The 16,365-nt window shown below is 42.8% G+C and overlaps 1 protein-coding gene across 1 annotated transcript in view; it reads right to left on the bottom strand.

The window, feature by feature from the left end:
- Window positions 1–16,365, bottom strand: part of AKAP12 (A-kinase anchoring protein 12) — a 97,668-nt gene that overhangs the window by 42,103 nt on the left and 39,200 nt on the right. Inside the window, exon 2 of the mRNA XM_060114475.1 lies at window positions 624–738. Within this exon, the coding sequence (XP_059970458.1) occupies window positions 624–738 (115 nt within the window). The remainder of the gene's footprint in view (window positions 1–623; window positions 739–16,365) is intronic.

The following is a 16,365-nucleotide window of genomic DNA, read 5'->3' on the forward strand; positions in this document are numbered from 1 at the left end:
TCACAAGAGACCTACTTGTCGAGGTGCTTGATTCTGACCCCCAGGTGTGGCCCCCAGCCCCTCCATGGGCTGAAATCAAACCAGTGATAGCGTGGTCACAGATGTGCTTTCCAATAACCACCTCTTGAGTACCTCTGGGCTCAAGAGCTATAACACATGCAGCATATCATAGTTTGGGCAAAGAGGTATGCACCTTGAAATGTACACTACCAGGAAAATCTTCGCAAGGCCAGTAGGCTACTCTAGAGTGAGAGATACTGACTCTGAAAGCAGCCAAGACTTCAGCATTTCCAACAAGAATTCACATTCGACATCAGACAAGTAGTTGGAATAAGGCAACAGTAACAACAGCAACAAAAAGATCATGAAGTTTCAGGATGCCTAAGAAAAAGGAAAAACAACTTCACTTCTGGTACCCAAGCATTACTATAAGCTCCCGCGGGGCTATGCAAATGGCCAGATAAATACTTCTTTTTGCAATCAATCGATTGCTTTTGTTGTCAACATCACCCACCCCCAGGTAGGATGACAGGGCCCATTCTACCCAGGCCTATTTTTATTGTTCTGCGGGGGATCCGTTGCAGGTGTTGTTTGTCCTCCAGTCCCCTGGCAAGGTGACTTACCATCTGGGACAGTGACTTCCTCCTCCTGGCCATTCAGGGCTCCCTCCTGGAGGCCGAGCTCTCCTTGCTCGGCTAAGCCGTTCACAGTGGACAGCTGACCATTCTTCTGTAGTAGCTACGGGGAAGACAGAACCATGTAAACTTAATTTCAATCTTCACAACCAAGTTAGAAACGATACTGTACGTTCGAGAATATAAATCACTTAGAGGAGAAATACAGAGAACTGGAGGGCTAGTGACAGTGAAGATTTAAGTCTTTTTTTTTTTTTTTTTGTCTGAAAGATGTAGCTATCTTACAAAAGATACAAGGAGCTATGAGCAAGCAGATAGGACTCTGTATCTGGATAAAGGTACACACCATTCATGCATTCATTCACTCTTCTCAAAAACCAGGCATAGGCCTGATACACAACACCCATCGTTCCAGGCCTGTTTGAGATTTCACAACGACTAAGTCAGGTGTGGTCCCAGACACTTTGAGCTTACAAACTACTGTGGAAGGCAGACAGCGCTCTGAAAAATAGTTTTTACTTTAAAATAATGTTTCCTTATGATTAGACACAAGTTATGCATATTTGGCTGGAATATATATCTAAGTGACAATGTGTCCTTCTCGGGGAAGAGGGCAGACATTTAAATAAATAATTACTGAATTGCAGCTATGGAAACTGTCACGCAGAAGGAATACATACAACAAATGACAACAAACAGAGGGCCATGACCTAGGCCAGGGTATCGTGAAGGCTGCTCTGAGGAAGTAAAGGTAAAGCTGAGATCTAAGATGCCAGCAAGGGGTATGTGAGCAAAAGGTAAAGGGGATGCAAGTGAGAAAGCCCCGTGGTTCAAAGGCCAGTGTATCCAGAGCCAGGTGAACAAAGAAGAGACGCCTAACATGTGTGTTCATGAGTCATTGTATTTTCCTTAAAAATATTACTAAAACAGTGGTTTACAATCGTCCCCCTAGGATAGCCCGTGCAATCAATGTCATCAGATGCAAAAACAGTAGACATGTAGACATGCCCAGTTGTTTTTTTTTCCGCCGCAGGGCTTGCAGGATCTTAGTTCCCTAACCAGGGATTGAACCCAGGCCCACAGCAGTGAAAGCGCGAGTCCTAACCACTGGACTGCCAGAGAATTCCTAAGACATGCCCTAATTTTTTAAATCCTGAGAATACAGGTAAAAAGTTTTAAGCCAAATAAAAATCGTACAATAACCGCTAGGAACCTAAGGATTTCAACAATGCTTTATGGTCCACATACATTTCTCATTTTCCTTAAAACCAACTTAGCGAGGTGCTACTGTTTCCATTTTACAGATGAAGACACTGAGACTCAAAGTGATTACAGAGGGGAAGGCTGGCTGGCCACGGGTCCCACAGCTCAGCCATGGCCTGAAGGCCAGGGCTCACCACCAACTACTTCCAGAGATTTTTCTTTTTCTTCTTTTTTTTAAAAATATACAGATGGTTTCTTTCTTTCTTTTTTTAGTATTTATTTATTTGGCTGCACTGGGTCTTAGTTGCGGCATGCAGGATCTTTAGCTGAGGCATACGGGATCTAGTTCGCTGACCAGGGATGGAACCCGGGCACCCTGCATTGGGAATGTAGAGTCTTTTTTTTTTTTTTTTTTTGTGGTACGCAGGCCTCTCACTGTTGTGGCCTCTCCCATTGCGGAGCACAGGCTCCAGATGCGCAGGCCCAGCGGCCATGGCTCACGGGCCCAGCCGCTCCGGGGCACAAACCCATGTCCCCTGCATCGGCAGGCGGACTCTCAACCACTGCGCCACCAGGGAAGCCCCCAGGAATGCAGAGTCTTAACCACTGGACCACCAGGGAAGCCCCCAGAGATTTTTCCGCAACACAACAAAGTGTTGGAGGACCTGTTACTACGCACAATGACAAAATGCCTTAAATAGTATCCCATAGTACCCAGACCCGATCGTGCCAAAGTAATCTCAAAGCTGGACACTCTGTTTGGCATCATTCCATGCCGTTTACAAGCCAATGGAGCATGCTGGCCAAACCATAGGCTTCCATCAGAGCCTTGAAGGGGGTAGATCCAATTCAAGACGATCAATCCAGAAGGCTCGAACGGTGCTGAAATGGATTTCACCTGGCTGTTCCCTGCTCCCAGCAAAGATGCCCGGCAACTGCAAAAGCTGCCTTCTGAAATACCGTCACTGTCCTCTAATACTCTCACTACAGATGGGATGGCTGGCTTCAAAATGCCCATGCTGAGTCAGTGTATTAGAAAGGATGCTCAGATTACACTTCCACTTAAAGTCTTCTCTTACCAAAATATGAAAGATGGGAGTTTTAAATGAAACCTAAAGATGAAAGCACAGGAGACGGGGCAGGGGGGTATCCTCACAATGCTCATCAGCAAGAATGTCAGCGTTTAAGACTATTTTAACTAAATTCCACTAGTCTTAGGCATGAGTTAGACTGAGATTTCATTAATAATGTGATGAAGAGCTAGTGGGGGAAAGCAGGAAATGCATATTATTGTGGGCTACATGGTCAACCAATGAACCTTAAACCTAAAAAATTTAACACAGATAGCATGGCATGGCAACCTAAGCCATGGGAATGAAAGACAGCCATTCTAATACCTCGATTTCAAGTCAAAAAACGTTGGTCAACTGTGCTCCTAGTTTAGGACCCAGAACTCTGAAGTTTATTATAGAGTCTAGAGTTCTACAGAGTTTCTATAATTCTTGAGCTGTTTCTCACAATTCTTCGTGAATTGTCAAATCCAAGACATCTTTAGCTGGAGTCAAACTGAGTATCTTTAAACTTGAGGGCTCTATAGGACACGGCACCAATTTTCATCTACTCTTTTAGAAGTGTTACACGTATACAATGATGTATTACAATAGATGATACAAAATAAAATGAGTCTTTGAGATCACCTGCCAGCCCCCTTCATAGTCAAGCGTGATAAGTAAATTGTGGATTAGTTATTCCCCATGACCCCTGGGCAACTGTCTTTACCTCAGAAAGGCACTTGCTGACTTAACTTTGGTGACAATTTATGACAGCAACATTACTGAAACTGAGTTTTGAGCTTATTTTATTATATTCATAGCTTGGGTCCAGCAAGTGTGCCCAAGCTCTGACCCATGAGTGAAGTCTTGAGCATTCAAAGCCCGTGACACACCAGCCCTCCACACAACAATGGGACGTCATTCCATTCAGCCATACTCAGACATGTCTACCATCTGTGTTTCACTTAGAGATGCTTTTTACAAAATCTCACGTGTTCTTGTAGATAGATAATTCACTTTTTGGCCAACCCAATCTATGGTGTTTTTGTTTTCCTTTTCTCCCATTCCCAACCATCTAAATAATTCATAGTATTGTTAAGGGTTCTGGTGCTTCTGAGAGTTATCAGCACGTTAAAGTCACCTCACATCGCAAGAAACCCAACCCACGGTTCCTTAATGCTTAAGTTCTTTGCGTCTTTTCTATGTGTTTACATGCACACGAGCTTTCTTTTTTTAAAAAAACAAAAATGGGGACTTCCCTGGTGGCACAGTGGTTAGGAATCTGCCTGCCAGTGCAGGGGACATGGGTTCGAGCCCTGCAGGAAGATCCCACATGCCGCAAAGCCAATGAGCCCGTGCATCACAGCTACGAAGCCTGCGCTCTAGAGCCCATGAGCCACAACTACTGAGCCCATGTGCCACAATTACTGAAGCCTGCGTGCCTAGAGCCCGTGCTCCTCAACAAGAGAAGCCACCACAATGAGAGGCCCGTGCACCGCAACGAAGAGTAGCCCCCGCTTGCCGCAACTAGAGAAAACCCGCGCGCAGCAATGAAGAAACAATGCAGCCGAAAATAAATAAAGAAATTAATTAATTTAAAAGAAAAAAAAAAGGAGAATACATGCTTTTATAACCTGATTGCTTCGTACATTGTGGATACATTTCTTTGTCACTAAACACACATCTGGCTCGTCCTCAGTCTTTCTCTCTTTTCTCTGTAACTCAGATGCCCACAGAAGCCAAGGATTTCAGGTAAGCCCAGATAGACCCTGTAAGATGTACAGACACAACTCAGTGACAAACGGGGTGGGAAGGGCCGGAGCCAGATGAGATGCGAGGGGAGGAAAGCGGTATAGGATTGAAGTTTCCAAACGCGTTCATGCTGAAGCTTCCTCACGTAGCTTTATCCATCCACCTTGTTCTTACTTTTATGAACAGTTAGGCCTTTTGAGATGAGAACCAGACTTCAAAGGCATGCTTTTTGCACTGAAACACAGCTAACACCGGGAAACCTATTTTCCCACTGGATTTCTGCTTCAAAAACGGTAAACGCCCCCTTTGAGCAAATCAAAACCCTAAATGTTTTCAAGCTTATCTCCCTTGAGTGGGTCAGCCAGAGTTTATTCCCGTAAAGCATTACCACATTACAACTAAACAAGCTTTAAAAAAGAATCTCGAATGCTTCCAGCCACAGTGTTGTCCTCTCATTCCTCTGAGAACAACAACAGAAAACATCAAAATGGTAGTTAAGGCACAGCAGAAAAGCCACCCGATGTCTCTGTCCCCTTTCCTTCTCCACAGGATGGCCCACAACTTGCTCTGAACCCCTTTGCAGAGTAAGCTGTAGGGGTATCAAGCTCTTTAATGAACATGCTAAACCATGAACTAAACAGGTGAGCCCTTGACATGTGTCAGGATGCTGGGGGAAGAGGTGAGCCTGCGAACCATTTCCTCACTGAGTGATGCTGCTGGTTCCACCATCTCACTGAAGGACCAGCACAGGCGGGAGTGTCCACAGCCCTGCAGTCCACACAGCAGATGAGGCTCTGAGCAGTGCAACTGGTCCCAACAATAACAGCAAAACCCAAGAAGCAGAACGATTACATGGCTGTAACCAGGAAGGAGCCAGAACCTTGTCAATATAAGGAGGACACATGCACAAATGATGAGAATAAAAAAGATAATCTGGAAATGATTTTAAATCCCATGACAGAACTTATAAAGAAGACTCTTCAGGGACTTCCCTGGTGGCGCAGTGGTTAAGAATCCGCCTGCCAGTGCAGGGGACATGGGTTCAAGCCCTGGTCCAGGAAGATCCCACATGCTGCGGAGCAACTAAGCCCATGCACCACAACTACTGAGCCTGCGAGTCACAACTACTGAGCCTGTATGCCACAACTACTGAAGTCCGTGCACCTAGAGCCCGTGCTCCGCAACAAGAGAAGCCACTGCAATGAGAAGCCTGCGCACCGCAACAAAGAGTAGCCCCCACTCTCTGTAACTAGAGAAAGCCCGCGCGCAGCAACAAAGACCCAACGCAGCCAATAAATAAATAAATTAATTAATTTTAAAAAATGGTATCAACAAAGCACATGTAATAGTGTAGAGATGTATTTTATGTTGTAATATTAAATTTAAAAAGCAAACTAAACAGTTATAGATACAATACGATTACAAATATATATAAGAACATACCTCAAATAGCTAAATGAGTGGTGATAACAACACTACCAAATTGTTAATATCACAGTATACCAAATAATCATCGGGGAGGGAACTATGAATTTTTCATATCCTTTGTTTTTCTACTTTTCTGTGTTCTGTTCCTTGTCTAATACACCTGATTACTTTTATAACTGGGTGGTGGGAGAGAAGCTTTTCCTTCACAAGTTATTCTGTCTTAGTTTGCGTATTGTTAGTATGGCTGGGAGACAGTTAAGAAAATTTTGCTTTACCGATTGCCCGTCACATGAATTTTCATGGGAAAAGAGAACTGCTTTAAGATAGGAACTTGACATGGAGATCATAGTTCAGGAGCCTTTTCATACAAACTAAGCCATATTCACTCCTCAACCGTGGATGACCTGGTGGACTCAGAAGCAGAGCAGAGGGTTGGGTGCTCTGGGGCAAGATGAAATACTTCAAATCTGGGATTTTATCATTGTCGTAGGTTGAAACTTGGTAATTCCAGGTCAGCAGACAGGGGGTGGCCGGGAGAGCAGGGTCTGATCTGCCATCTACCTGATCTCTGGCCTTGGGAACATTATTTAGCTTCTCACAGCCTCCTCTCTTTTTCTGTAAGCTGGGATAAGAATTCATTTTTACCTGCCATAATGAATATCTGCAGCATCACCCCACACATGTGAAGTGGCTAATAAGTCAACTACTAACATAAGTTTTAGCAGTTTTTGTTCTACCATTTGGTCAACAACTGCGATCTAATGGGAATGAATTGTCCTGTGCCCGTTTCCCCTCTAAAATGAAACCTCCAAGACTTCCTTCCTGTTGCCTCCAAGCTCTGCATCCAATAGCACATCTGGTGTGAAGACTCCTAATTAGACTTCTAATTTTCTAACGGTCTGGGTGGGAGAACAGGAGCAAGGCAGTTTATACAAAGGTCTAAATGGAGGGGCGCCATCTGAGTTTTTTCTTTTCTTTTTTCTTTTCTTAACCCTAGAAGATACAGGGGAAACAGCAGACAGAGCACAGTCAGGCTCCTGTCAGCCATGGAACCTTATCTCTGAGATCATTTTCCCAATTATAAATTGAAACTAATACCATCTCTATTTTCAGGCTGGTTGAGATTCCAATGAAATAATATTTGGGAAAGTTCTCTCTCTAAATGGAAAAGCACTCAGAAGCCATATTATGTCTGTCCACTTGATCAAACCAAGGCAAAGGTTGTACTCCAGTATTTTTCCAGCCCTTATATCACACTAAGGATGCCCTTTTAAAATTGTCCTCCTGTTTGTGTTAAAGAGGGTTTCTTTCTTTCTTTTTTTTTAAATTTTATTGGATTATAGCTGATTTACAATGTTGTGTTAGTTTCAGGTGTACAGCAAAGTGATTCCGTTTTCAGATTCTTTTCTTTTCTCATATAGGTTATCACAGAATATTGAGGAGAATTCCTGTGCTATACAGTAGGTCCTTGTTGGTAGTGTGTGTATGTTAATCCCAAACTCCTGATTTATTCCCCCCGACCCCCCGCCCCCAAAGGAGGGTTTGGAAGGAGGCAGCATTAGATGTGAGACGATAAGGAATCCAACAAAATGAGACATTTGTGTACAGGGACCGCATCTCACTACACCCACTCACGGGCACTCGAACAGGGTTGTAGCGCAAGACTCAGGCAGCCCCACAGTAAAATGGCTGTAGCCTTGCCTGGTCACAAGAAGAGAAAACAATGGCTGGAGAAAGGTAGCCTTTTCTGCCTAGGATTCCGGCTTGGTTTGACCCCCAGGTAGCAAAAGCAACTTACGCTGCTGTGGGAATGGGGCTGTAAATGACATACCACGCATCCACACCTCCACACCCAGAGCTGCGTGGGAGCTGTGAGTGAGTCCATCCATCAACACCGACCAAAAAGCTGACCATCCTTATGGCTGAAGACTCACTTTGTTCAATAGCCACAGCTCCAAACAGTATATTCACTCTAGAGCCATGCTGTCCAAACAGCAAACATGAGGACCATGGTGAAAATACTTCATTCCCCCTTTTATTTAAACACAGGCACACAAAGCATTTTCCAATGTATTTTAAAATTTCTAGAAATAGGCTGAAAGTAAGAGGCTAAATGCAGAAACTGATGACTCCATCAGCAGTCCGTATTTATAAGAATTTTAGGGCTCCCCGGTGGCTCAGTGGTTGAGAGTCTGCCTGCCGATGCAGGGGACACGGGTTCGTGCCCCGGTCCGGGAAGATCCCATATGCCGCGGAGCGGCTAGGCCCGTGAGCCATGGCCGCTGAGCCTGCGCGTCCGGAGCCTGTGCTCCGCAACGGGAAAGGCCACAACAGTGGAGGCACGCATACCGCAAAAAAAAAAAAAAGAATTTTAGAGGGGCAGCAGCCCTCACTGTTGTGAGCAAACTGGATTGAGTTCTTTATCCCTCTATGCCTTCCCCTACACAGCCATGCTTTCCAACAAGTTAGCTTTAAGATGCTGTGTCTTGATATGAAACCTCTCTATCACAAGGACACGTCTTCCTCTGAGATGCAGAAATAAAACCGTATGAAAACATCAGTTGTTAAAATAATGTTTTAAAGATTTGCTTTAAGATTCTGAAGAATTATTATTAATTCTATAAAGAGTGACAATAACGTCGTTAGGTTTTCATAAAGTCCTCAACTGGGGACTTCCCTGGTGGCGCAGTGGTTAAGAGTCTGCCTGCCAATGCAGGGGACACGGGTTCGAGCTCTGGTCCGGGAAGATCCCACAGGCCGCAGAGCAACTAAGCCCGTGCACCACAACTACTGAGCCTGCTCTCTAGAGCCTGCGAGCCACAACTACTGAGCCCTTGTGCCACAACTACTGAAGCCCACACACCTAGAGCCCATGCTCTGCAACAAGAGAAGCCACCACAATAAGAAGCACGCCCACCGCAAGGAAGAGTAGCCCCCGCTCACCGCAACTAGAGGAAGCCTGCATGCAGCAACAAAGACCCAACGCAGCCAAAAATAAATAAGTAAATAAAATAAATTTATTTTTTTAAAAAGTCCTCAACTGTTAGAGGTACATAATAATGGATCTATAGATGACGTATCTTGTATTTGTTTTCAAATAGGCAAATAAAATTTAAAAATTAAAGTTAGACAAAATAAGACTGGCAAAATGTTGATTACAGTTGAAGCTAGGTGACGGGTACTTGTTATTCTCTACTCTTGTATACATTTTGAAATCTTCCAGAATTAAAAGAAAAAATAAAATTTTCTTTAGTGAACCTTCTCACAGAGTTAAATTTTGGGGTATAGCCAATAAAATCTGTAGACTCAAGAAAACCTCAGTGCAGTTGAGAAATTTTCAAAATTTTTATATTTTACACAGTAAAATGTTTCACCCCTTGGTAATCATCTAATTTCTAATTAGCTCAAGATATACAGTAAGCAGGGCTAAGGCAATTCTTAAATATTAAGAAAGATATATTTCTAGTCTATAAATTTAAAAAAAGATTTAAGGCAATCTATAAAAGAAAAATGAGAACTTTTAACTTGCAAAGCTTTTCAAAGAGAGAGAATATGAACTACTTATCAAGTTTCAGAGGTATTGTCAAAACATCGGGCCAAAAGCTCTCTCAAACCACATGAAATTGAGAAGAGCATGTACCCCAGGTCAGGAGTGCTTCTAGTGACCTCTAAAAAGGAGAAGTCCTTGTCTCCAAGAAACTGACCTTTAGAGATCTCTTTCTGATGCCAGTTTCCTCCCGAAAAGGAGGACAGACCCTCCTGTCAGTGTGGCAGCTGCCCCACCTCCTAAAAATCCTGGTGCCCTGAGGCCTCTGATCTTTAAATAAAACCTGTTTATTTTTAATTTCATGCTACTTTTTTCCACTCATAATATTCAGCAAAACAAAACCGACAAACAAAAATACCCACTTACTGGCTGGTAACATTGCTTTAAATATGAGCGAGTTCATTTGAAGGACCAGAAAAGGGGGCGGCATCTCATCACCATCACCCAGAGTCAGTGTGACCCCTTTCCTTCCAGCCCCACCCAATGAAAACAGTGGTCCAGCTGTCTGACCCTGCACATACTACCAATTTATCCTGCTGGTCTTTACTTAGAAATCTGACTGTGAGTCTACAGTGCTGTTCAACTAGACAACATCCCCCAACCCACAGCCAGAAGTAAAAATATTGGCCAGAAAGCCACATTTAACCAAGTTTATACCTAATTGGCTGAGCGCAGTTTCGTTGTGCTGCTGTTTATTAATTTAATTTAATCAAAGTGGAAAAAATTCTGATGTTCAGAATACAAAGATTAATCTTATTTTGCTTTTGAAATTGCATTGCTCCCTATTTATGGAAAGTTTCTGGAACATTATCTGCACAGCACATGAGGGTCCTTAAATGCCACTTGGTGAAGGGTGTACATACCAGATAGACAGTCTCTGGTCATTGTCTACAAATCACTAATTTCTTGTTTCTCGTAGTTTTCAGTAAAATTTGTGAAAATTACTTAATATAGTTTTAGGAGGAATAACACAGACTCACCCCTAGACATGAGAAAGAATGAAAACTCGGAGATATCCATTAAAGTACCTAGTTTGCTTTTAGCCTGCAAAATTAAATTTCAATTCAATTGAATGTTTCTACTCAAATATTCAAATTGTTGAGTGTCTTAGAAAGTAATCTCTCTCCTAGTATTTATTTAAATCCCAAGGGACTTGGCCACTACAGGTGAAGTCATTTTATTAGGAATGGTGTCTACAATTTAGGCCTCTAAATCTCAAAGATCAGCATTTTTCAAACTGGTATCCAAGAATATCAGTATACCAGGTATATCAATACCTGTGTATTACCAGACTTCTCTCAGAAGTGTTCTGGGCTCAAAATCAGCTTGCGAAACTCTGATCTAGACAGTTAAGCAGATTTAATTAGAATTTAGAGACCCTTTAATGTGCATTCTGAACCTCTAAGGAACAAATCATTACAGCATTTTCTCAAATGACTTGCCCACAGCACCCTTTTTGAACCACATCCTTCAACATCTGCCATAAGTAAAGACACCAAGATAAATGCAATATGTTTAAACACACAACATTTCAGTCAAATATTCCCCTATATTAAAAAGTTATAGTTGTTTTAAAAAGTATTAAAACTCCTCGGTTCTCTGGGAAAGTATGTAAAAGAAAACAAAGAGCTCTAAATCCGGTGAGGTAGGAGGTCAGCCATGCTGATTTCAAGCAAAGGGAATTTATAAGATCTCTGCTTGAGATGAAGGAAATAAAAAGCACCACTGACCCAAGATAGCACTTCACTGAGTGAAGATAGGTCACCACAATTCCATTACGTGAAATGCCTACCTGTATTGTTTGGAGTCCTCACACAATTGAGGTCTGTATCACACTTAGGACAGAGAGATGCTTGATAAACACAACTTAAGAAACCTGTGTGGACAGCTAAGTCAGAGGACTGATACTACCTAACTTATTATAAAACTACAGTAATCAAAAGACAGTAGGGTACTGGTGAAAGAATAGACAAACAAATCATGGGAACAGAATAAATTGCCCAGAAATAGACACACACAGATATAATTCTAATCTTTGACAACGGAGGCAATTTAATAGAGAAAGGAGAGTCTTCTCAACAAATGATCCTGGAAAAACCTGATGTCCGCTTGCAAATAAAGCTGTGTGAACATTCACGTACAAGTCTTTGTTGAGATACATGCTTTCATTCCTCCTGGATAAATACCTAGGTGTATTTCCTAGGTATTTATATATTTTATACTTAGTTATATTGTCGGTATACGTTCAACTTGTTAAAAAACTTCCAAACTCGGAGCTTCCCTGGTGGCACAGTGGTTAAGAATCCGCCTGCCAATGCAGGGGACATGGGTTCGAGCCCTGGACAGTGAAGATCCCACATGCCACAGATCAACTAAGCCTGTGAGCCACAACTACTGATCCTGTGCTCTAGACCCTGCGAGCCACGACTACTGAGACCGTGTACCACAACTACTGAAGCCCACACGCCTAGGGCCCGTGCTCCGCAATAAGAGAAGCCACCGCAATGAGAAGCCTGCACACCGCAACAAAGAGTAACCTCTGCTTGCCGCAACGAGAAAGCCCACGTGCAACATCGAAGACCCGACACCCGACGCAGCCAAAAATAAGTTAAAAAAAAAAAAAATTCCAAACTGAACAACAGGGACTAATTTTATTTTATTTATTTTTTAAGTTTTTTTTTTTTTTTTTTGATGTAGACCATTTTTAAAGTCTTTACTGAATTTGTTACAATGTCGTCTCTGTTTTGTTTTGGTGTTTTGGCCCGGAGGCATGTGCGATCTTAGCTCCCCGACCAGGGATCAAACCTGCACCCCCTACATTGGAAGGCGGAGTCTTAACCACTGGACCATCAGGGAAGTCCCAACATAGATTAATTTTAAAATAATTATGCTGAGTGAAAACAGCAAGAGAAAATTATACATGTGGTATATTCCATTTATATACATTTCTAGAAAATCAAAACTGATCACAGTAACAGAAAGAAGATCAGAAGTTACAGAAAGGAGGGGGAGATTACAAAGAGGCATGCAATTTGGGGATGCATTTGATATGCTCACTATCTTGATGGTGACGATGGTTAGACAGATGTAGATGTACGTCGAAATTTATCAAACTGCACACTGTCAATTATTTCTCAATGAAGTTGTTAAAGGCAATGAAAAAAAAAAAAAAGAAAGAAAGAAACCTGGGAATCCTCGGCCAAGTCTCTGAATCACCAGCGTCCTCCTCTATGTGGAAACTATGCAGAGGAATTAGGACATGAGGCTTCCCTGATGGTCCCCACAGCACACCTACGTGTACCATCTTCTCAGGGGGTAGTGCTACCACTGGTTAAGAACCAGTCAGTCCTCAGCCTCACAGAATCAGAAATGAACCCTAAGCATTGAACTTGAAGAACTGTTTTCATTTCCCTCCACCAACTTGTCTTAAACTAAGAAAACACAATCCTACTTCTATTATGTTGGATCAATGATACAATCCATCTTACTTGAGTGAACTATGGCTGAACTGAGGTGTCCAGCTGGGGGAAAAGACTAAGCATAAGCAGCCCAACAACTCAAAAGATTCTTGTGGGCTTCCCTGGTGGCGCAATGGTTGACAGTCCGCCTGCCGATGCAGGGGACATGGGTTCGTGGCCCGGTCCAGGAAGATCCCACATGCCGTGGAGCGGCTGGGCCCGTGAGCCATGGCCGCTGAGCCTGCGCGTCCGGAGCCTGTGCTCCACAACGGGAGAGGCCACAACAGTGAGAGGCCCGCGTACCGCAAAAAAATAAAAAATAAAAAAAGATTCTTGTGTTAGGACAGGGAACACGTCCCACTCAAGTTACTCCATAAGCTCCAAAACCTGCTGAAGTTCCCTGTTTTACAGAAAAGTGAGCACCTACCATCTGTTGGTTGGTTATTTGACTGTGGCCCCAGTGGGATGAGGCTCTACAGATCTTGTCAAGTTAGACATCTCAGGATACAGACCCGGAAAGCTTATATTCTCGTGTTATGACAGAGCGCGAATGTCAAGTTACTTTCTTCCCTTTTGACCTGTTGCACCTATAAGATGTACAGGGCAAAGCAACTGCCTCCACAAATCCCAAATGCAAAGTAAGAAAAATATTACTGTGAAGAGAACAATAAAAATGAGTAGCCTAGAAACACAAGATTGGTGTTTTGAAACACTTCTGACAATTGTCATGCCTAGTTCCTTTTGAGCCCTTGCACCAGAGTTTCATTCCTGTAGATTTAGAAGTCAATATCCCAATTCCCACCTAATCCCTACCCACCATGTCACATTCCAGGAATTACTCTCTTGTTAAATGGCTGCTTCTTTCAAAGGATGTGCGTTTGGTAGTAAAATAATTACGTCACATCCTTGCTTAGGAATTCGATAATACAAAATGTTCTGAAATCCACTACATGCCATAGGAAGGCTAAATAGTTTCTGAGCCTGACAGATAAACAATTTTGACAAAGGAGGAAACCAGCATATCTCAAGTAAAGTTTAGATTTTAAGGTTCAAAAAATTTTAGATGCTAATATTCTTTTTTTTTCTTTTTGGCCACGCCCCACGGCTTGTGGGATCTTAGTTCCCCGACCAGGGATTGAACCCAAGCCCTCCACAGTGAAAGCGAGAAATCCTAACCACTGAACTGCCAGGGAATTCCCTAATACTACTTCTTCTGATGAAAGACTTGTCCCTAAGACACAAGCGTCAGAAACTTCACCAGGGAGGGAGTCCCAAAAATATACAGTGCCCAAACTTTGCACAATAAACTCCAATCGCCAATACAAGACGCACGTCTGGGATTGAGTACGGGTCCAGTGGCAGAGGCTCATCATTACCTGGTTATAGGAGAGAAGGCAGAGATGAGAAAAGGGGAAACACAAGAAAGTCTCTTAAAAGAAGCTCTTCTCCTATTCTTTTATTAGATGTTTATTTGCTCGTTTGTTTTAAGTAGCCCAAGGGAGCATGCATCACCTCCTTTGGCAGGTACTTCTACACCAAGTTATTGTGGTAGAGAGAGATGGAACAGACGTTTACTCCAAATTTTGCCCAACACAAACAACATACTTTTTTCTTTTTTGGCCACGCCGTGCGGCTTGCAGGATCTTAGTTCCCCGACCAGGGATTGAACCCAAGCCCTCAGCAGTGAAAGCACCAGGGAACTCCCAGCGACATACCATTTAATTAGGAATATAATGGAGACCACTGTCAAAGTTAAATAGCATACTTTATCAGTATGCAGATTTAGTGGCCATACTGCTTTTGAACCACATTGCTTAAAATGACTGCTGATTTTTTTTTTTTAAATCCAGTTAGAGAGAACATATTGATCAGCTTGTTGCTACTTACTTCAGTTCTAAGCTTGTGATCCATTTGACTGAAAAAGAAAACAGGCAAAGTTGCTTGTCTTATTTTCAGTAAAATGAACTTAATTTGCAAAGATGGCCCATCTAAGATAATATGATTTAGAATCAACAATTGCTATCCCATAATGTTCTACCCTAAATATTTCTAGCACAATCACTGGAAAAGCTAAGATACAGAATAGAAAACCTGCCAATTGCTACTCCACAAAGAGCCGTGCTGCGTTTGCTAAAAAGCATCTATTGCTTCCTGGCCTGAATTCTAAACTGCTTTTTGATTGATTAAATGTCTGCCTCACATCTGCTTCTTTTTGAAGCCTGCTAAGCAGGGGGTTTCACTGCTAGAACCTCTCCTGCCTGAAGCTTTTTAGGAGGGAAGGCACCCAGCAAGGACGGAAGGGGAGGGGGCCAGCCAGCGGCCAGCAAGAGCTATGTTAAGCCATCCCCAGGGACGTCCAGAAATGCCTCCTTCTATGTGAAAAAACACTAAAGAAAGTTTCCTATACTCCGTGGCATGGATTATTTAACAAAGTTATTAAACATTTAGCTCTGATAATGGGCTTGAAGATGCCATTCTGGAGGAATCCATTTAGGGTCTGTGATGGTTAATAGCAGAATTAAAATGATAAATTGAAATGGGTTTCTCTGACGTGTGTGCTTAGCCCTGGACTCCCCGGAATTCAAATGGCCTGCTGCATACCAGAAGAAGTGACGTGATCCAGTCCTGCAGCAACTGCAGCACGGCTACTGTTTATCAGTAAGTCTGGTCAGACTAAAACAAGGCCTTTGTCTAGGCCCACGGATTCATAAAGGCAGTTCATGGCAGGACCCTTCCTTAACCGGTAGAAATGCCACAAAGCTTCTCTGGATCCACACAGCACAGTGCAGCCAATGAAAAGCGGCATTACCAGCAGACAGATGGGGAGGGGTGCCCAGATCAGTTGCTTATTAGTTGTAAGAGCTTTGAGCACATTTGCCATCCTCTGAGCCTCTGTTTCTTCACCTATACAATGGCGATAATACTATGCAGAGTAGTCATTGTGGCCACACCCTAACTCAATTAGGCCAGCATCTCTGGGAATGGGACCCAGGAGTATAATACTGACAAAGGAACCTGATCATTGGTAAATGGGGATACTGGATTCGGTCACTGGCAGAGTCTGGAACCCAGCTTTCAAAAGGAAAACAAGGGGTGAGGGATAAATTAGGAGTTTGGGATTAGCAGATACACACTACTATATATAAAACAGATAAACATCAAGGTCCTACTGTATAGCACAGGGAACTATATATACTCAATATCCTGTAACAGACCATAAAGGAAAAGAATATGAAGAAGAATATGTATATATAACTGATTCACTTTGCTGTACACCAGAAACTAACACA

The sequence above is a fragment of the Mesoplodon densirostris genome, chromosome 12, assembly GCF_025265405.1.
Source record: "Mesoplodon densirostris isolate mMesDen1 chromosome 12, mMesDen1 primary haplotype, whole genome shotgun sequence".
NCBI classification, from domain to species: Eukaryota; Metazoa; Chordata; class Mammalia; order Artiodactyla; family Ziphiidae; genus Mesoplodon; species Mesoplodon densirostris.